Genomic DNA, 22,005 nt, shown 5'->3' on the forward strand with positions numbered 1-22,005 from the left:
TTCTACAACAAATATATAACATCGATTAATCTGGTAAATGAGATGTCTCTAATTTCATTTAGATGAAATCTTCCGACGAAACATTTTTATCACTGTTGTTTTAAAATAAACAGAGTCCATTAGTGTAAAATTTCTGGATGTAAGATGTAAGATGGGAGTAAATCACGCTCCCGCTTACAAAAACATCATCAGATTAAAAAATTATTAGAAACAAATAGAGCAAAAGGACTGAAAGATTAAGTGCAATAAACTGAACTTATTGAACACAATAAGTTTCAAATGTGTATAAAAACATCTACTAATTGTTAAAACAGTTAAATGTCATTATCTATTATCTATCTGTATTTATTATTTTTTTACTTCCTGCTTGACGATAGTCGAAATCTTGACATAAAGATACACAAGCAAAATAGTATCAATCTCCTTTCTGAATTAGATCATATAAATGGTATACAGTAGGTCTGTATGTCTCTTAAGTCCTTGTAATGAAAAACTTTCACATATAGAAAAGAAAATATTTTAAATTCATAGCATGAGTATAATAAATATAAACAAAAACAAATCGAAATATGATATTTCATATCTACATTCTTTTATGTTAGTTTTAAAAATAACTCTGAAAAAGGTTTAGATTGCTTCGTAAGGATATTTATTATTGTGTTTTGCTTGTTTAATCCAATATAATTTTAAATAAAAACGCTGTTTTTCTGCCTGTTTTTGTTCTTTATTATTATGTATTGTTTTTAAAAATATTTGAGTACTATAGTTCATTCCACATAATCATTTAAGAATTGTTAAAAATACACATCAAGCTTTAAGCCATTGTTGAAAATCTTTCTATAATTATTTCAAGTACTTAAAGTATGTAAAATTACATATATTTTATAATAAGATCATTCCGACGTAGTTATTGGCGATCACTGCATAATATACCTACTTATGTTAATGTTATATTTTTAATCATTTTTTTTATTAAGAATTTTAGACTTTAATAGGTCGGTTTTTTTTTCATTCGTATATTCCGAAAATGAAGATCTGGCAAACCCATCACGTCCCATTGTACGCAACTTAATGTCAGACTTTTCAGGGTGAACCAATTCCTAACAAATAACAAAACTTTATTTAAAATATATTATTTTTATAATTGAAATAGTTACCTCCATATGTTTTGTTTTCCTGCTTTCATTTTTTTTGAGACTATCAAGCTGTTGTGATACTTCGCGAAATTCTTTGTACTTAATGGATGCCTTCGTAAGATTGTACTCTTCTATTTCTTGGAGAGCTATTTCATCACTTCTATTTTCTATATTCTCATCTGTCGGGAAAACATAACTTACTGACCAGATAATGTAAATAAATAAAATTAGAAAATTTTTAATTTAATAAGAATTCTTTTTAAGTTCACATTTCACAACCTAGTAACAAGGAACCCACAAAATATAGTACTCAAGTATATATTGTCAGAATAATGTAATGAGTAGTAATCATATAATAATTCAATTGTAATTTAATAATAATCAGACCCAATAATCATATTATTCGTATAATAAACAGATTATATTATATATTAATGCCAGACAGCTTTGATGTTCGTTATTGGAGACATGTGGTTATTAGCCGCAAGGAGTAGAAAACTGTGGTGAAACACTCTCGTCTGATTCCGGCAAAACACAAGTTTTTATGCTACATGCTAGCACTTTTGCTAATTCTTGGCATGGTTTAAACCGTTTTCAATGCTGCTACATTGCACTTTAACCATTCCATTTTTTAGCTTATACTTTAGTTAGTAAATGAAATTTAATTAAGCGATTTATATGCAGAGTAACGTGTTTAATGTAAAATTTAATTATTTTATTTGGGGATGTTGATGACGTGATTTTTCATATTTTTTTCTCTTACCGTTTCTTTTCCTCTCTTTATTTATGTATATGTAAGATGCACTTACAATTGTGTACTACGATGAATTATTTAAATTGTATAAACGAAGCCACGAAGGGTCTCACTTAACGAAATCTTTGATTTAGACAATCTTTACATACTACACATATTCGAAAAAGTCAACGCAGGATCATTAACTTTCTAGTAATAAATTAAAAAAACATTTCTATATCAAATATTACATGAATGCAAATGGAATTGTCCTCTGAGAAGTATAGAACTATATTTTTATTGTTATTATATTTTCGAAATTATAAAGAATTTTAAAGGGAGATTAAAATATAGATTCTAACTTATCATTACATTACTTACTATGATTAGTTGTTTGTTCATCAATTACTTTATGATCGTGTTTTGTGTTATCAGCTTCGCTGTTAATTGCTTCATCCAGAAATTTTAAGCCCTTTTTAGGAACTCCTTTACCAACATATAAATTATGTAAAATTATTCAGCATTCAACAGTCACATATATCAAACCATTATTATAGATCACTTACCACTGTACGAAGGTTTTTCAATAACTTGATCACCAATGAGCTTTATATCTCCCAAGGACTTTGATCCACAAGGTCTTGCTGTGACACCTTTAATTAAATATATGCAGTAAAATAACAATGTCAGTGTAAATAGAATCAATATTCTAAGTTCGCTTAGAATAGAATACCTTCATCTGTCCGCTTCTTTTCTATTGTATTCTTCACGTTTTGGTCATCACTATCATCATCACTATTATCATTATTATTTAAAAATCCATTTCTGGGTCGAAAATATCGTGCTTCGTTGCCTTTAATTATAGAAACTTATTAGAAAATTACTGTTCAAACTCATATCAAGTATGCGTACGTTTTGCTACGAAGTGTTTGAAAAGCTTTGATAATCCAAACCGAAACATTGTATTAATTAAAATTGAAATTTAGTTTGATAATTTTTTCTTATTAGAACAAGCCTGTTAACTGAAAAGAAGAAGTGAATTTAAGTGAATTTATGTATGTAAAAATCTAATTTACGTATATAGATCTTAATTATTTAATCAATTTTATATTGAGTTATAAAAATATATGCTATGTAATAGTGTCTAATCTACTATAAACGGCTATGTAATAGTGTCTAAATGGACAAATTCATCACTTGTACATAAATTTCAGAATATTTTGAATATCACCTCAACCGAGTAAACAGAATAAAAAATTCCAAAATTTATCAAACTTTATTGCTTTTCAAAACAAAGACTAAGAGTAAGTTCGTCAAAGGGACCAAGATGTTGCATTTCCTGAAAAACAGCTAACTAATAACTATCATCTCCACTGATTATCTTCACTAATGAAAAATGACATATAGTCGCACAACCGCTTTATATTTGGGTAGAACGACAGTGAACTGCTGGGAAATTTCCAATGAATTCACATTGAATTGGTTAGAAAAGGTACTCTGTGTGTGAACTTTTAACATATTTTTACGATATAACAAAACCAGTGGCTCAGTTAATGTTCAGTCAACCTGTGCAGTTAACATATCATACCCCTACAGACCTTATTTACAAATTTTTCTTAAATAACTTAACAATACATAAAACTCACCAAATCAAAAGTTGTATCACCAACATATCCCAGAACTATCCATCTATTATACTAATTCTAATCCTGTTTACATTGCCTCCTCTAAAACGAAGGCATTTAAAATATGCATACATTAGACATTAAATAAATATTAACCCTCATTATGATATTTACTACAAAATATTTATCTATTATCATTGTCAGACTTGTCAGTTACAGTAAGTACTTGTATGCAAATTAATCTAGAGTCTAAAGTCGAATACCTCAAGAGCCACTAATGCTATTCCTTATTTTTGAAATATATATTGATTATATGATTAAATTAAAAAACCATGTTAATTATAATTCTTACCTCTTGTAGAAACACTGAAACTATTCAACACAACTACAGAAACAAAGAATAAAATAATTTCTGTGAATTTTGTTATAATATTTTTATAATCTTTATATCGACAGATAAAACAAAGAAGAATGAAAACTTATACTTAAAACAAGTTTGAACTATAGTTGTCTACCAGTATTCAGTGCTTGAGTTTTTATCCAGTAATTGCAATACATGCCTAGATGATACCTAGAAGATACCTACATCCTGAAGTGGACTAGAGGTGGAGTTACTTTTTATCAATGAGACCAAAACCCGAATCCTGTTATTCATTAACGCAAAATATTAACAATATCAGCAAATAGTTATCCAAGAGAAAGATATTTCATTTGTGCCAGTTAATTCCATAATTTGGACTTGAAAATTATAACTCATAACTCCTAGAAGAGCGTATATTCCTTATATCTTAATTATATTAATTTCGTGGTCTATATTACATATCTTAATATTTAATATGCATGACCTATTCAAAAACGAGCATTGTGGATTCAAGTAAATATTTATAAACACAATACTAGTTTAATAGTCAAGAATAAAAATGTATTCCCTTACACCTTGAATATGTTATAGTCAGTTCAGATTCAACATGTTTTAAGCTTTAGCATTCTGGATGTGACTTAGTATTGCTTTACCACTATATAAGAAATACAAACTAGATAAGTAATATGATTTTCTATGCCAGATTAACACTGAGTAAAGAAAGAAGTTGTCGCAAATGAGTACGTTTGGATTTCTTCCACGCTTGTGTGATCCGAAATCAGAGAAAGACACCAACATAAGTTAATCAACAAGACACGAAAAGTATGCTATTATGTTAATTTTTAAAATAACTCTGAAAAAGGTTTAGATTGCTTCGTAAGGATATTTATTATTGTGTTTTGCTTGTTTAATCCAATATAATTTTAAATAAAAACGCTGTTTTTCTGCCTGTTTTTGTTCTTTATTATTATGTATTGTTTTTAAAAATATTTGAGTACTATAGTTCATTCCACATAATCATTTAAGAATTGTTAAAAATACACATCAAGCTTTAAGCCATTGTTGAAAATCTTTCTATAATTATTTCAAGTACTTAAAGTATGTAAAATTACATATATTTTATAATAAGATCATTCCGACGTAGTTATTGGCGATCACTGCATAATATACCTACTTATGTTAATGTTATATTTTTAATCATTTTTTTTATTAAGAATTTTAGACTTTAATAGGTCGGTTTTTTTTTCATTCGTATATTCCGAAAATGAAGATCTGGCAAACCCATCACGTCCCATTGTACGCAACTTAATGTCAGACTTTTCAGGGTGAACCAATTCCTAACAAATAACAAAACTTTATTTAAAATATATTATTTTTATAATTGAAATAGTTACCTCCATATGTTTTGTTTTCCTGCTTTCATTTTTTTTGAGACTATCAAGCTGTTGTGATACTTCGCGAAATTCTTTGTACTTAATGGATGCCTTCGTAAGATTGTACTCTTCTATTTCTTGGAGAGCTATTTCATCACTTCTATTTTCTATATTCTCATCTGTCGGGAAAACATAACTTACTGACCAGATAATGTAAATAAATAAAATTAGGAAATTTTTAATTTAATAAGAATTCTTTTTAAGTTCACATTTCACAACCTAGTAACAAGGAACCTACAAAATATAGTACTCAAGTATATATTGTCAGAATAATGTAATGAGTAGTAATCATATAATAATTCAATTGTAATTTAATAATAATCAGACCCAATAATCATATTATTCGTATAATAAACAGATTATATTATATATTAATGCCAGACAGCTTTGATGTTCGTTATTGGAGACATGTGGTTATTAGCCGCAAGGAGTAGAAAACTGTGGTGAAACACTCTCGTCTGATTCCGGCAAAACACAAGTTTTTATGCTACATGCTAGCACTTTTGCTAATTCTTGGCATGGTTTAAACCGTTTTCAATGCTGCTACATTGCACTTTAACCATTCCATTTTTAAGCTTATACTTTAGTTAGTAAATGAAATTTAATTAAGCGATTTATATGCAGAGTAACGTGTTTAATGTAAAATTTAATTATTTTATTTGGGGATGTTGATGACGTGATTTTTCATATTTTTTTCTCTTACCGTTTCTTTTCCTCTCTTTATTTATGTATATGTAAGATGCACTTACAATTGTGTACTACGATGAATTATTTAAATTGTATAAACGAAGCCACGAAGGGTCTCACTTAACGAAATCTTTGATTTAGACAATCTTTACATACTACACATATTCGAAAAAGTCAACGCAGGATCATTAACTTTCTAGTAATAAATTAAAAAAACATTTCTATATCAAATATTACATGAATGCAAATGGAATTGTCCTCTGAGAAGTATAGAACTATATTTTTATTGTTATTATATTTTCGAAATTATAAAGAATTTTAAAGGGAGATTAAAATATAGATTCTAACTTATCATTACATTACTTACTATGATTAGTTGTTTGTTCATCAATTACTTTATGATCGTGTTTTGTGTTATCAGCTTCGCTGTTAATTGCTTCATCCAGAAATTTTAAGCCCTTTTTAGGAACTCCTTTACCAACATATAAATTATGTAAAATTATTCAGCATTCAACAGTCACATATATCAAACCATTATTATAGATCACTTACCACTGTACGAAGGTTTTTCAATAACTTGATCACCAATGAGCTTTATATCTCCCAAGGACTTTGATCCACAAGGTCTTGCTGTGACACCTTTAATTAAATATATGCAGTAAAATAACAATGTCAGTGTAAATAGAATCAATATTCTAAGTTCGCTTAGAATAGAATACCTTCATCTGTCCGCTTCTTTTCTATTGTATTCTTCACGTTTTGGTCATCACTATCATCATCACTATTATCATTATTATTTAAAAATCCATTTCTGGGTCGAAAATATCGTGCTTCGTTGCCTTTAATTATAGAAACTTATTAGAAAATTACTGTTCAAACTCATATCAAGTATGCGTACGTTTTGCTACGAAGTGTTTGAAAAGCTTTGATAATCCAAACCGAAACATTGTATTAATTAAAATTGAAATTTAGTTTGATAATTTTTTCTTATTAGAACAAGCCTGTTAACTGAAAAGAAGAAGTGAATTTAAGTGAATTTATATATGTAAAAATCTAATTTACGTATATAGATCTTAATTATTTAATCAATTTTATATTGAGTTATAAAAATATATGCTATGTAATAGTGTCTAATCTACTATAAACGGCTATGTAATAGTGTCTAAATGGACAAATTCATCACTTGTACATAAATTTCAGAATATTTTGAATATCACCTCAACCGAGTAAACAGAATAAAAAATTCCAAAATTTATCAAACTTTATTGCTTTTCAAAACAAAGACTAAGAGTAAGTTCGTCAAAGGGACCAAGATGTTGCATTTCCTGAAAAACAGCTAACTAATAACTATCATCTCCACTGATTATCTTCACTAATGAAAAATGACATATAGTCGCACAACCGCTTTATATTTGGGTAGAACGACAGTGAACTGCTGGGAAATTTCCAATGAATTCACATTGAATTGGTTAGAAAAGGTACTCTGTGTGTGAACTTTTAACATATTTTTACGATATAACAAAACCAGTGGCTCAGTTAATGTTCAGTCAACCTGTGCAGTTAACATATCATACCCCTACAGACCTTATTTACAAATTTTTCTTAAATAACTTAACAATACATAAAACTCACCAAATCAAAAGTTGTATCACCAACATATCCCAGAACTATCCATCTATTATACTAATTCTAATCCTGTTTACATTGCCTCCTCTAAAACGAAGGCATTTAAAATATGCATACATTAGACATTAAATAAATATTAACCCTCATTATGATATTTACTACAAAATATTTATCTATTATCATTGTCAGACTTGTCAGTTACAGTAAGTACTTGTATGCAAATTAATCTAGAGTCTAAAGTCGAATACCTCAAGAGCCACTAATGCTATTCCTTATTTTTGAAATATATATTGATTATATGATTAAATTAAAAAACCATGTTAATTATAATTCTTACCTCTTGTAGAAACACTGAAACTATTCAACACAACTACAGAAACAAAGAATAAAATAATTTCTGTGAATTTTGTTATAATATTTTTATAATCTTTATATCGACAGATAAAACAAAGAAGAATGAAAACTTATACTTAAAACAAGTTTGAACTATAGTTGTCTACCAGTATTCAGTGCTTGAGTTTTTATCCAGTAATTGCAATACATGCCTAGATGATACCTAGAAGATACCTACATCCTGAAGTGGACTAGAGGTGGAGTTACTTTTTATCAATGAGACCAAAACCCGAATCCTGTTATTCATTAACGCAAAATATTAACAATATCAGCAAATAGTTATCCAAGAGAAAGATATTTCATTTGTGCCAGTTAATTCCATAATTTGGACTTGAAAATTATAACTCATAACTCCTAGAAGAGCGTATATTCCTTATATCTTAATTATATTAATTTCGTGGTCTATATTACATATCTTAATATTTAATATGCATGACCTATTCAAAAACGAGCATTGTGGATTCAAGTAAATATTTATAAACACAATACTAGTTTAATAGTCAAGAATAAAAATGTATTCCCTTACACCTTGAATATGTTATAGTCAGTTCAGATTCAACATGTTTTAAGCTTTAGCATTCTGGATGTGACTTAGTATTGCTTTACCACTATATAAGAAATACAAACTAGATAAGTAATATGATTTTCTATGCCAGATTAACACTGAGTAAAGAAAGAAGTTGTCGCAAATGAGTACGTTTGGATTTCTTCCACGCTTGTGTGATCCGAAATCAGAGAAAGACACCAACATAAGTTAATCAACAAGACACGAAAAGTATGCTATTATGTTAATTTTTAAAATAACTCTGAAAAAGGTTTAGATTGCTTCGTAAGGATATTTATTATTGTGTTTTGCTTGTTTAATCCAATATAATTTTAAATAAAAACGCTGTTTTTCTGCCTGTTTTTGTTCTTTATTATTATGTATTGTTTTTAAAAATATTTGAGTACTATAGTTCATTCCACATAATCATTTAAGAATTGTTAAAAATACACATCAAGCTTTAAGCCATTGTTGAAAATCTTTCTATAATTATTTCAAGTACTTAAAGTATGTAAAATTACATATATTTTATAATAAGATCATTCCGACGTAGTTATTGGCGATCACTGCATAATATACCTACTTATGTTAATGTTATATTTTTAATCATTTTTTTTATTAAGAATTTTAGACTTTAATAGGTCGGTTTTTTTTTCATTCGTATATTCCGAAAATGAAGATCTGGCAAACCCATCACGTCCCATTGTACGCAACTTAATGTCAGACTTTTCAGGGTGAACCAATTCCTAACAAATAACAAAACTTTATTTAAAATATATTATTTTTATAATTGAAATAGTTACCTCCATATGTTTTGTTTTCCTGCTTTCATTTTTTTTGAGACTATCAAGCTGTTGTGATACTTCGCGAAATTCTTTGTACTTAATGGATGCCTTCGTAAGATTGTACTCTTCTATTTCTTGGAGAGCTATTTCATCACTTCTATTTTCTATATTCTCATCTGTCGGGAAAACATAACTTACTGACCAGATAATGTAAATAAATAAAATTAGGAAATTTTTAATTTAATAAGAATTCTTTTTAAGTTCACATTTCACAACCTAGTAACAAGGAACCTACAAAATATAGTACTCAAGTATATATTGTCAGAATAATGTAATGAGTAGTAATCATATAATAATTCAATTGTAATTTAATAATAATCAGACCCAATAATCATATTATTCGTATAATAAACAGATTATATTATATATTAATGCCAGACAGCTTTGATGTTCGTTATTGGAGACATGTGGTTATTAGCCGCAAGGAGTAGAAAACTGTGGTGAAACACTCTCGTCTGATTCCGGCAAAACACAAGTTTTTATGCTACATGCTAGCACTTTTGCTAATTCTTGGCATGGTTTAAACCGTTTTCAATGCTGCTACATTGCACTTTAACCATTCCATTTTTAAGCTTATACTTTAGTTAGTAAATGAAATTTAATTAAGCGATTTATATGCAGAGTAACGTGTTTAATGTAAAATTTAATTATTTTATTTGGGGATGTTGATGACGTGATTTTTCATATTTTTTTCTCTTACCGTTTCTTTTCCTCTCTTTATTTATGTATATGTAAGATGCACTTACAATTGTGTACTACGATGAATTATTTAAATTGTATAAACGAAGCCACGAAGGGTCTCACTTAACGAAATCTTTGATTTAGACAATCTTTACATACTACACATATTCGAAAAAGTCAACGCAGGATCATTAACTTTCTAGTAATAAATTAAAAAAACATTTCTATATCAAATATTACATGAATGCAAATGGAATTGTCCTCTGAGAAGTATAGAACTATATTTTTATTGTTATTATATTTTCGAAATTATAAAGAATTTTAAAGGGAGATTAAAATATAGATTCTAACTTATCATTACATTACTTACTATGATTAGTTGTTTGTTCATCAATTACTTTATGATCGTGTTTTGTGTTATCAGCTTCGCTGTTAATTGCTTCATCCAGAAATTTTAAGCCCTTTTTAGGAACTCCTTTACCAACATATAAATTATGTAAAATTATTCAGCATTCAACAGTCACATATATCAAACCATTATTATAGATCACTTACCACTGTACGAAGGTTTTTCAATAACTTGATCACCAATGAGCTTTATATCTCCCAAGGACTTTGATCCACAAGGTCTTGCTGTGACACCTTTAATTAAATATATGCAGTAAAATAACAATGTCAGTGTAAATAGAATCAATATTCTAAGTTCGCTTAGAATAGAATACCTTCATCTGTCCGCTTCTTTTCTATTGTATTCTTCACGTTTTGGTCATCACTATCATCATCACTATTATCATTATTATTTAAAAATCCATTTCTGGGTCGAAAATATCGTGCTTCGTTGCCTTTAATTATAGAAACTTATTAGAAAATTACTGTTCAAACTCATATCAAGTATGCGTACGTTTTGCTACGAAGTGTTTGAAAAGCTTTGATAATCCAAACCGAAACATTGTATTAATTAAAATTGAAATTTAGTTTGATAATTTTTTCTTATTAGAACAAGCCTGTTAACTGAAAAGAAGAAGTGAATTTAAGTGAATTTATGTATGTAAAAATCTAATTTACGTATATAGATCTTAATTATTTAATCAATTTTATATTGAGTTATAAAAATATATGCTATGTAATAGTGTCTAATCTACTATAAACGGCTATGTAATAGTGTCTAAATGGACAAATTCATCACTTGTACATAAATTTCAGAATATTTTGAATATCACCTCAACCGAGTAAACAGAATAAAAAATTCCAAAATTTATCAAACTTTATTGCTTTTCAAAACAAAGACTAAGAGTAAGTTCGTCAAAGGGACCAAGATGTTGCATTTCCTGAAAAACAGCTAACTAATAACTATCATCTCCACTGATTATCTTCACTAATGAAAAATGACATATAGTCGCACAACCGCTTTATATTTGGGTAGAACGACAGTGAACTGCTGGGAAATTTCCAATGAATTCACATTGAATTGGTTAGAAAAGGTACTCTGTGTGTGAACTTTTAACATATTTTTACGATATAACAAAACCAGTGGCTCAGTTAATGTTCAGTCAACCTGTGCAGTTAACATATCATACCCCTACAGACCTTATTTACAAATTTTTCTTAAATAACTTAACAATACATAAAACTCACCAAATCAAAAGTTGTATCACCAACATATCCCAGAACTATCCATCTATTATACTAATTCTAATCCTGTTTACATTGCCTCCTCTAAAACGAAGGCATTTAAAATATGCATACATTAGACATTAAATAAATATTAACCCTCATTATGATATTTACTACAAAATATTTATCTATTATCATTGTCAGACTTGTCAGTTACAGTAAGTACTTGTATGCGAATTAATCTAGAGTCTAAAGTCGAATACCTCAAAAGCCACTAATGCTATTCCTTATATTTGAAATATATATTGATTATATGATTAAATTAAAAAAACCATGTTAATTATAATTCTTACCTCTTGTAGAAACACTGAAACTATTCAACACAACTACAGAAACAAAGAATAAAATAATTTCTGTGAATTTTGTTATAATATTTTTATAATCTTGATATCGACAGATAAAACAAAGAAGAATGAAAACTTATACTTAAAACAAGTTTGAACTATAGTTGTCTACCAGTATTCAGTGCTTGAGTTTTTATCCAGTAATTGCAATACATGCCTAGATGATACCTAGAAGATACCTACATCCTGAAGTGGACTAGAGGTGGAGTTACTTTTTATCAATGAGACCAAAACCCGAATCCTGTTATTCATTAACGCAAAATATTAACAATATCAGCAAGTAGTTATCCAAGAGAAAGATATTTCATTTGTGCAAGTTAATTCCATAATTTGGACTTGAAAATTATAACTCATAACTCCTAGAAGAGCGTATATTCCTTATATCTTAATTATATTAATTTCGTGGTCTATATTACATATCTTAATATTTAATATGCATGACCTATTCAAAAACGAGCACTGTGGATTCAAGTAAATATTTATAAACACAATACTGGTTTAATAGTCAAGAATAAAAATGTATTCTCTTACACCTTGAATATAGTCAGTTCAGATTCAACATGTTTTTAGATCCAGCATTCTGGATGTGACTTAGTATTAGTACCACTATATAAGAAATACAAACTAGATAAGAAATATGATTTTCTATTAATTGTTAGTGAATTTACTTTGCACTTCACTTAATAGTTGAAGTATTTTTCGCTCCATCATTTTCTCTCTCTCTTTAGCTTTTTCTATCTTTTTGTAACTATTTGTAACTCACTATCCTTTTCGGTCTCTCTCTTTCTGTCTGTTTATCTTGATATATAACTTTTTATTAACAAATTAACGATATTCTACTGATAAAAGTGTACAATTTCTTTCTAAGGCAGTTTAACTTATTCTGTATTGATTGAAAAAACAGAATCCTTATCTATAAATCCTTCTCAGAAAAGATTTTTTGTATTTCTTTTTAAGATATTGAAAACACACTTGAACTGCATTTCATTTGAAGTAAAACTTGCTCTCAATTTCTATATTTCTGAAGTGTTGTTTTATTATCTCAAAATTGAGACAAGCAGATGCTTTCTGCTACTTAAATTGGTTCACCGCTTGTGACCTATTTCTACAACAGACACTTTTAATCAAAAACAAAAACAAAACAGCAACGAACTCAAGAAAATGCAGAGTTCACAAATCCCTACGACAGGATACAAACTCTGTTAACGTTCGTCAATGCGGAATAAAACGCAGGAGTGCACATGGACTGATTTATAAGTCAGAAGCAACCAAACAAAACTATATGAAAAATTTTCATCAAAGCACATGATTGAATGTCAATGAAATGTTTTACTTTCTATTTCCGTTTCCGTTTGCTGCAAAAATGCACAAAATTTTATTTTTCTCATCTAATTTAATTTTTTTTTTGTGCCTTGTATCTCAGGATTGCACATTTTCTCAGGTTTATAAAACGTGTATGACTTTTGAGTGATTTGCAGTTAATTTTGACATTTCGAAAACATATTTATTTTATACAAGATTTTATGTACTTGTTGGCATTTTGCTTCTTTTTGGTTCATTAACTTGAAACTCTGTAAAGGGTATCCACACCTCCTTGCACAATCCTTCACTTGTGTATTTTGAAAGCAATCAGCTTTATATGGAAATGAGTTGTGTTGACAAATGTATCGAAACGAATCAGAAGAAGTCCTTCACGTTTAGCGCTAACCTTATTAAGTTCGAAAGCAAATCATTTATAACTGAAACAGATTATTTTTGAATTATTTTGAGCCCTAATACAATATTGATATCTGTATGGTGCAAGAGATTGGATAATAACCAACAGTGATGAAAAGAAGTTAGCCCCCTTACATATTGGCAACATATCGAAATAGTTGAAACGATAAGCTGTGCGAGCTATACCTCGACATTGACATAGTTAAACGTAAAAAATTTCGGCGGCTTCTCTGATTTAGTCATGAAGTGAGATGGAAGAAAATGAAGTCATGAATTGTGATGGAAGAAAATGCTCCTGCTAGAAAAGTGTTTAATTCTGTATCCGATGGTGAACAAGCAATAGAGGACATCCACATTATCGGTGGAAGGACTAGGCGACCAACGTTATGGGAGTGCTAGTTAATACCAACTGTCGACTGTAGGATTGACTGGCGGTGGCTTTTGAACGCGACCAAGAACGATTCATGGCTATGATTGCCAACTAACTAAGTATTAAGTATAGTATGTCATTTGATTATACTGATTATTAAGAAGAAAAATGTAGTGAAAAATCTGTTAAAAGGATACAACGTTGCTATCTATACAATTTTAATATTTATACTAAATACTTTCTTTCAAATAGACAATTTTCCGTCTCTGACTGGACAAAATTTTTAGTCCCATCAGTGTCTGCTTAAGAGATTATAATTTTAATTAAATTACCAAAAATTCTAAAACCATTTATGATTAAGGGACTTCATTAAATTATACAAAAATAAAATTAAAATAATAAATCAAATTGTGGTTATCAAATTTTCTTTCCCAAAATTTTCTTTTGAAAATTTAAGTTTTTAATTACTGAGTGTCAAATTAAAAATTCTAATACTAACGTTTCTTGTGTAAAGTGCTTATCTGCATTGTGAACAAAACAGCAGTCATGCATTTCGTTGGCATGAAATTATAAATTCATGTAAGCCACAAAAACAAATACTGGGCACAATGAGAGGAGCTACAATAATAATAACAATAATTACAATTATTGCTATTGCAATGGTCACACTAAGAGCATTATTCCATATTAGTTAAGCCATTTAAGCCAACCTATTTAGTATTAATTCATTCCAAACATTGCTTACATTATTTACACAAAATAAACAAATAAGTTTTGCCGCAATTTCGATGATTTTATTTGGTATATTTAACAAAATTGCAAAGTGCACCCAATAAGCATCTAAACCGATTCCACCATCTTATACCACAACACCATAGTTCACCCTCCAACTAAAGCCCAAAACTAGCTCAATACGCATCCAAAAAAAAAACTCTTTTGAAGGCATTTCGCCTGGACTAGCGTGCGATTGTTCTTGGCACAATATTTATCCCTACATGGACAGAATTTAATGCAAATTAAGTCAAATGCAATTTAATGCGATCATAAATTTTATGCTATTCAAATTTTATACACAAATAAATACAAAATATAAATTCAAATACGATTTCAGACTGAACGCAAGATTGTTTGTGCCTGGGTTTGCATGTTTGTGCATGTTTGTGCTGGAATATGAATGCCAATGCCATTGTATGCATAAATTCGAAACTCCATGAATTTATGCTTTGCTACATACTTTGTATGTTTGCCTGCACACAAATACAATAGCAACAACAACAACAACAGAAACGGCAACATCATCAACAACAATAACAACATCAACAACGACAACAACATCAGCAACGACAACGGCAACAACATCAACAACGACACAAGTTAAGAAGAAAAACAAACAGAAGTAAAAACAACATGCAACATTTGCTGCAGTCTGCAGCCGCGTAAGTCATTCATACGATGAGAATGTGCGGATCGTAATACCGAGGTTGACATCCAACAATGCACAGTACCCAAAAGTAAAAAATCGCAACTTCAAATTTCCCACAAGAATTTTCTTTATTTTTAAACTGAAGATAAGTAATTGATACACCCAAGCATTACATATCAATAAACAAAAGGGCCTACCTCTCATCACCTATTCTTATAGAACAGATTTCTAGGATCTTTACTCCTTTCATGTTATCAATTTTATAACAAATTTTCTAGCACATATCATTCTATGCCATAAATAGTAAGTGAAAATTTAAAAATTTATGAAATATAGCACTGGAAGAGTCTATCTTAGATAGAATCCATTAAAATAAATCCAAAATTTTTCTTCAAATTTTTTGTTGCACAGAATTTGAATTGTTTTAAAGGAGTCAACCTCTATTGGTCAAGATATCCGAAGCTGTGAAATCTGACCCCCGTGGTACAAGATTTTTATATTTGTTTAGGTGATACTCTATAGAGTATGGAAATGGTGCTCTTAATTAGACAAAACAAACAAGATAGACAAACAGAAAAGATTCAAATCAAAAAGAACAATTCAGATAACATCGGCTAACCTAAGATGCAACAGGTGTTTGATCACTTCAGCGTTGAAAAACGGTTTAAGGCAGCAATATTGGTGAAGAAATGGATACATTCACAATTAATTTCAAAACCATATCAAATAACGAATATTTGTACTCTATTAGAAATCACAACAATGAATTTACTTCTGATGCTACTCACTTCAATGATTTAAGAATGCTCTGAAGGAATGGTTTGGTTTGCCGTTATCTCAATGCATGACCACAATTGTTCAGTGGGTATTACGGGTTAATTATGGTTATGTCGAGCATAACTTAAATATTTGAATATAAATACCTTTGGATTGGAAAAGATATATCCGACATCTTTTTACATTTACTGATATTTTTTATACTAAAAAAATCACAATATTTGAAAAAAATATGAATATTTTTAATAATATAGACGAAATACGGAAAATCCAAGAAAATTAAACTATGTAAGATTAAGTTTGACAGTGACATAAGTATATATAATGATTACGAATGAGATACGTATCTAAATTGATGTGTAACATATACTTCTTCAACTTAACTGTCAAACAAGTATGTAAATTTTACGAAATATATATTATAAAGTTTACGAGATACCATTTACGGCCAATATGAGTACCTTATTTATTGACATATATCGTTTGGGCTCCGAAATGCGGGCACTTCTTTATTATAATCAAATCAAATTAATTAGAATTGAGTTATTTTTCATAAGCATTATTACGTTATACAATGTATATAAGAAGTGGTACTAAATTAATTTAACTTCTCCTGAGCACACATACATTAAGACTGAAAAGTTTTCGGAAATTCTCATTTAAAATTCGCGCGCTGTATATTTTTCGATATTTTAAGTTTATGTAGTTTGGCAGCACTGTCCTTAATTACTATGCCAAAAATGAGCTCGATCTGTCAGACAGTTCGTTTACGGCAGCTGTTGAAACCAGTTCACCTCAGTAGTGCGTTGCGAAATGTCTTCGACGGTCGTACGACCGTCCTGGAAGGCTTTGTACCACTCATAAACTTGAGTTTTCGATAAAACTGATTCCCCATAAGCCTTTTGTAGCATTCGCAACGATTCTGCACACGAAATTTCGTTCGAAACACAAAATTTGATGCAAACTCTTTGTTCAATATTTTTTTCCATTGTTTTTTTCGCAACGCCCTACTGAGGTGAACTGGTTTCAACAGCTGCCGTAAACGAACTGTCTGACAGATCGCGCTCATTTTTGGCATAGTAATTAAGGACAGTGCTGCCAAACTACATAAACTTAAAATATCGGAAAATATACAGCGCGCGAATTTTAAATGAGAATTTCCGAAAGCTTTTCGGTCTTAATGTATATAATTTACTACATTCATCTTTTATTTTTATTTATTTCAAAAAAATTCATTACAATGTTTGTAAGAAATGATATTGATTTAATTTACCTTCTCCTAACTACATATATAATGTACTACATTCATCTTGTATTTTTATTTATTTTGTATTTAAAATTTCTGGTTGATACAAAAGACTGGATTTACTTTGAGAATAAAAATTAATATAAATTATAAAATAAATGCATTTCATGCCTTAAGCATACAAAGCTAAAATTTAAAAAAAAAAAACTTATTAAATAAAAATATTAAATAAAAAAAAAATATTAAAAATAAACTTGATTTTCAGCACTAAATATATTAAATGCGTTGCTATTTACTGCTGGGGTCTTAATTTGACTTACAAACAACAATACACTAACACATACACATGCGAGTTAATAAACAAGTCGTATAACAAAACATTGCAATTCTAATACTTCTACATGTAACGTATATTGATTTATATGCTTTTATATATACATATATACAATACATATACGAAAACAATCGCTTATATGTGTGTGTAAATATTGTAAGCATTTTGTGTGTAGAATGTATTAATGCACTCGTTTTGTTGTTTTAAAACCAAAGGATTTCAGTCTAATATGAAATAAAATGTATATATAATCCAACAGCAAATAAACCGTTTGTATTTACATAAATAACTTCAAAAATATTTGAACTTTTGAATTAAACAATTTTAAAATTTTCTACTTCCGCTATTGACTACAAAGAACACACATACATACACAACTGCACATATAAATACGTATTAGTGAACTTGAGTGTTTAGACGCATTTATTTGCAGTTTCGAGGCTTTCTCTGAAATGTTCAAGTTAAGTGCAGAATACGCACCAAAATAACTAAAACAATATCATATTCAGATTTTGAGATACTTTTAAAATATTTATTCCATTCATACATATAAACGTTTTATTATAATTTTGTTAAAATTCGATAAGCATTTTAAATTGCTGGTACTTAGGAACAACAATAATTTTCATGCCTTTTGTAATTTTCATGCATTTAAATTACTCATACGCCACAGTGAAATATATTGAACTAAAAGATATGCATAGCTCTTAATTAAATTGCGCCTTGTATTACCAATATATTACTTAACTACTTACTTAATTATTTACTTACTTAATTTTTTACTTACTCAAGTACTTACTTAACTACTTACTTAATTACTTACTTACTTAAATGCCCATAACAATTCGTTATCGGGCTTCGGCCAGCCGCAAACGTCTTTCACTGGCAATTGATTTTACGTGATGGGTGACAAATCTTGTGCGCAATCCAAGCTGAAAGTCCTAGTGACAGAACACGCGGTACGCACTATTTATTCATTACCCAGCGGATGTCCGAAAATTATTCAGAGGTGCCGCATTTTGTAAGTTAAATATAATCAGACACATTGCCTTAAGTACTCGCTCCCAGAAGCCCTTATATTATAATCTACACCAGCGCTGTACAGACCAGATCAAATCGTGGGCCAATACAAATCACTTAAGAGGTTAGAGGGCTTCAGAAATAAATATATACGTTCATAATTTGTCCGAAGAAAAATATAAATATGGCGATCAGCATTATTATATTCGTATATATTGTTATAAAACATTTTTATTTATTTGTTTGGTACACCATAAAAATAAAACAATGTGATTAGAAGGATATCATGGGCGGTACAAATATTAGCCGCGACCGCATGAGACCCGCGGGCCGTGCTTTGAACAGCTCTGCTCTACACCATATATCATAAAATTTATATATTTGATGTAAAGAACATTTTTAGAACTTTAAAAGGTGAACTGAACATGCACAGTCCGTACTAGAAACAATTTATTTATTTATTTATTATTATGATTTCCCATTTTTCCTTCTGAATCAACTATTCGAAATCTTTTTATGCTCATCGATCTAAATCGTGTTTATTAAGATCATGAAAGCGTTTTGAATGACCGGATACCTATTGAAACAATATTCTTTCATTATCAGTCCCACAATACCTTTATATGATGATGCATTCTCATAAAAGAGAAAGTAACTGCTTGGTTATCGTTATTCCGAAGGAACTCTTCAAATTGTTATGATTAAATTATTTTTAAGAATTGAAATTTTCAAAATTATAATAATTTTAGAAGTCTTTTCTAAAAATAATTAAAAATGCATTTTACATAATACTAAAATTTTATTTAAATTTGAGAAAAATATATTACCAAAATTATTAATTTTTTTTTTCGAGCTCTAACTATTTCCTTTTAAGTAGCCATTAGGTTCTATTTATATATAACATACTAACAAAATATTTCTTTTAGGATAATTTAAGTAGTGCCCTCAAAAAATTATTTAACATGCATTAAGATTTAAGAAATATACCATAATAAATATTTACTTTTTATATATAATTTGAATTTAACATTAAATTATATTTAAAATATCAAATTTTGCTGAATAATATTATTTTTAAAAATATTTTTAAAAAATTAATTAATCGCGCACCTTACATCCTTTTTCTTTTTTATTAAAAAAAGAAATAACATGAAAAGAAATTTCGACCAATTCGGAGGTTATGCGGTCAAAAAGTGTTCCGATTATAAAAGAATGACCCATATCTACATTTTCCTTTTTTGACAGTATTTATGTAGTCACTCAATAGACTATTACTAAATAGACTCAAAAGACTAAAGCTATGTTATATTAATTCCAGAAGCACTTTAGTTGTTAAATTGGTCCCGGCGTACCGCTTAGTGACGCAGCTCTACCGCTTGGATAGGGGAAATGTATGTAGAACTTGCCGCAACTGTGTTGCACTTGCGCCGTTAGTTCGCATGCACATCTCAATATGATCTGATAATGCATTTTACAATCGTACAACCTGATTTCTATGTTGCTTTCTAATGAATCTCTTCTTTAGAAGTTGAAGTTTGAAAGCATCGCATGCCGTCACTACTAACTTAATTAATGCCATTTAAATATGCCAATAGAGAACTAATAGAATATTGAGTATAATTCCATATAAATAAATTGCTCTTGCGAAATTTATTCTAGAGAGGCAGTGCATAATTTGCACTTTGTATGCAACGACCTCAGCGTGCAACACGCAACTGAATAGAAGCTTTTAAAATCTTAAAGAAAAACTTTTTTTTTCTTTTTTGTGCTAAAGGTAATAGATTTGCAAAATATAATTTAATCAATTGATTGCTCTACTAAATTCAAGAAAAAAAAAATTTTTTTTTATATTTAAACTATTTCAGCAAATTATAATTGCAACGATTACGACACGACCATATACAAAGGCAATCAAAATTTTTATTCCGGTAATTGAGTAATTAATTTCATTTATAAAATTTTGCTCTGTTACCTGAACCGTTTTAATTATAAATTGAATTTGTGTTTTAATTTGCTGTAATTTGAAATAAAAGCAAAACATGAATAATGCCGTACACGCACCATGGGTGTACCGCATTAGAGACCGCAAAAACAGCAGTTGGCGCCGCTGTAGAACAGCGATGCGAATCATTTTGGAGCTGTGAGCAGTGCATGTGATTGTGATTTCGTTCGTGTTAATTTTTTATTTAGTTTTGTGCTTTGTACACACATATATTATTACTAACATAATAATTATTACAAAGCTACAACAACAACACCAGTAATATTAAAAAGAACAGCAACAGGAATTGTAGTGGGACGGATATGGTTGGAAAATCGGTTGGGTTAACTTTCACTGATACCGGCAGTCACAGCGGCGGCCTGTAGTTTCGGTGAGCACCCAAGCAATTTAATGTTCTTCCATTATTTATTATGGTAAAATTGCAAAACGCGAAAGACTTCCACTAACAATGCACGCACACACACACACAACACACACACATAAGCATACATAGACAATTTATTATAACAGTACCTATATATACGCAACCAAATACCAGCTGTTTTTATATATACACTCCAACGCACATCGCACAACTAACCGGAGCCGTGAAAATATGTTCGCGTGTTACCATATTCACTTTTAGTGCCAATTTTGCCACCACTTCACGACTTTGCGTCAATATGTATACGTGGGAGAGGAAGTGTTAGAAGTTTTGTTCATACATATATTGTTTTGTAATTAAGTGGCTTCATGCTTTGATCCCAATATTTACATCAACCGCTTAACATTTTTACAGATCTAAAAGAATTCTAATCCAATAGACTTATCTAAAATTATGTTATCAAAAGAGAGGGTTAGGTGACACTAGAAGGGGTTGAGTAAAAGACTATGATATAGGTAGAGAAAAAAATAAGTGGAAAAGGTTTTGACGGTTGTTTCCATAACTTTACATAACATCCAAAAACTTTGCTATTGACATCCTCAGTAAGTCTGCAATACTCTACATATTGCTGTGTTTACTAAACCTGTAAAGTAGTTGGCAACTCAGTAGTA

The 22,005-nt window shown here is 29.4% G+C and overlaps 3 protein-coding genes across 3 annotated transcripts; all 3 read right to left on the reverse strand.

The window, feature by feature from the left end:
• Window positions 1-742: 742 nt before the first annotated feature.
• LOC119690099 lies at window positions 743-3,879 on the reverse strand. Its single transcript, XM_038105092.1, has 7 exons — window positions 3,847-3,879; window positions 2,782-2,891; window positions 2,603-2,722; window positions 2,436-2,522; window positions 2,251-2,355; window positions 1,158-1,315; window positions 743-1,100 (listed from the first exon to the last, which is right to left on the reverse strand). The coding sequence occupies exons 2-7, from the start codon at window positions 2,828-2,830 to the stop codon at window positions 957-959; spliced, it is 663 nt and encodes a 220-aa protein (XP_037961020.1). The 5' UTR covers window positions 2,831-2,891; window positions 3,847-3,879; the 3' UTR covers window positions 743-956.
• A 955-nt stretch (window positions 3,880-4,834) lies between these two features.
• On the reverse strand, window positions 4,835-7,971 carry LOC119690030. The gene is made up of 7 exons (XM_038105013.1): window positions 7,939-7,971; window positions 6,874-6,983; window positions 6,695-6,814; window positions 6,528-6,614; window positions 6,343-6,447; window positions 5,250-5,407; window positions 4,835-5,192 (listed from the first exon to the last, which is right to left on the reverse strand). The coding sequence occupies exons 2-7, from the start codon at window positions 6,920-6,922 to the stop codon at window positions 5,049-5,051; spliced, it is 663 nt and encodes a 220-aa protein (XP_037960941.1). The 5' UTR covers window positions 6,923-6,983; window positions 7,939-7,971; the 3' UTR covers window positions 4,835-5,048.
• Window positions 7,972-8,926: 955 nt separating this feature from the next.
• On the reverse strand, window positions 8,927-12,064 carry LOC119690044. Its single transcript, XM_038105026.1, has 7 exons — window positions 12,032-12,064; window positions 10,966-11,075; window positions 10,787-10,906; window positions 10,620-10,706; window positions 10,435-10,539; window positions 9,342-9,499; window positions 8,927-9,284 (listed from the first exon to the last, which is right to left on the reverse strand). The coding sequence occupies exons 2-7, from the start codon at window positions 11,012-11,014 to the stop codon at window positions 9,141-9,143; spliced, it is 663 nt and encodes a 220-aa protein (XP_037960954.1). The 5' UTR covers window positions 11,015-11,075; window positions 12,032-12,064; the 3' UTR covers window positions 8,927-9,140.
• Window positions 12,065-22,005: the final 9,941 nt, after the last annotated feature.

Source organism: Teleopsis dalmanni, chromosome X (assembly GCF_002237135.1).
Source record: "Teleopsis dalmanni isolate 2A chromosome X, ASM223713v2, whole genome shotgun sequence".
Classification (NCBI taxonomy): Eukaryota; Metazoa; Arthropoda; class Insecta; order Diptera; family Diopsidae; genus Teleopsis; species Teleopsis dalmanni.

Coding starts and splice junctions, on each gene's coding strand:
- LOC119690044 (XM_038105026.1), bottom strand. CDS start 11,014: ATGTTTCGGTTTGGATTATCAAAGCTTTTCAAACACTTCGTAGCAAAA. Junction 10,540..10,619: donor TGAAAAACCTTCGTACAGTG/GTAAGTGATCTA, acceptor ATGTTGGTAAAG/GAGTTCCTAAAAAGGGCTTA. Junction 9,500..10,434: donor TGAACAAACAACTAATCATA/GTAAGTAATGTA, acceptor TTTTCCCGACAG/ATGAGAATATAGAAAATAGA.
- LOC119690099 (XM_038105092.1), bottom strand. CDS start 2,830: ATGTTTCGGTTTGGATTATCAAAGCTTTTCAAACACTTCGTAGCAAAA. Junction 2,723..2,781: donor CAAACACTTCGTAGCAAAAC/GTACGCATACTT, acceptor CTATAATTAAAG/GCAACGAAGCACGATATTTT. Junction 1,316..2,250: donor TGAACAAACAACTAATCATA/GTAAGTAATGTA, acceptor TTTTCCCGACAG/ATGAGAATATAGAAAATAGA.
- LOC119690030 (XM_038105013.1), bottom strand. CDS start 6,922: ATGTTTCGGTTTGGATTATCAAAGCTTTTCAAACACTTCGTAGCAAAA. Junction 6,615..6,694: donor AAAGAAGCGGACAGATGAAG/GTATTCTATTCT, acceptor ATTTAATTAAAG/GTGTCACAGCAAGACCTTGT. Junction 5,193..5,249: donor GGAAAACAAAACATATGGAG/GTAACTATTTCA, acceptor GTTATTTGTTAG/GAATTGGTTCACCCTGAAAA.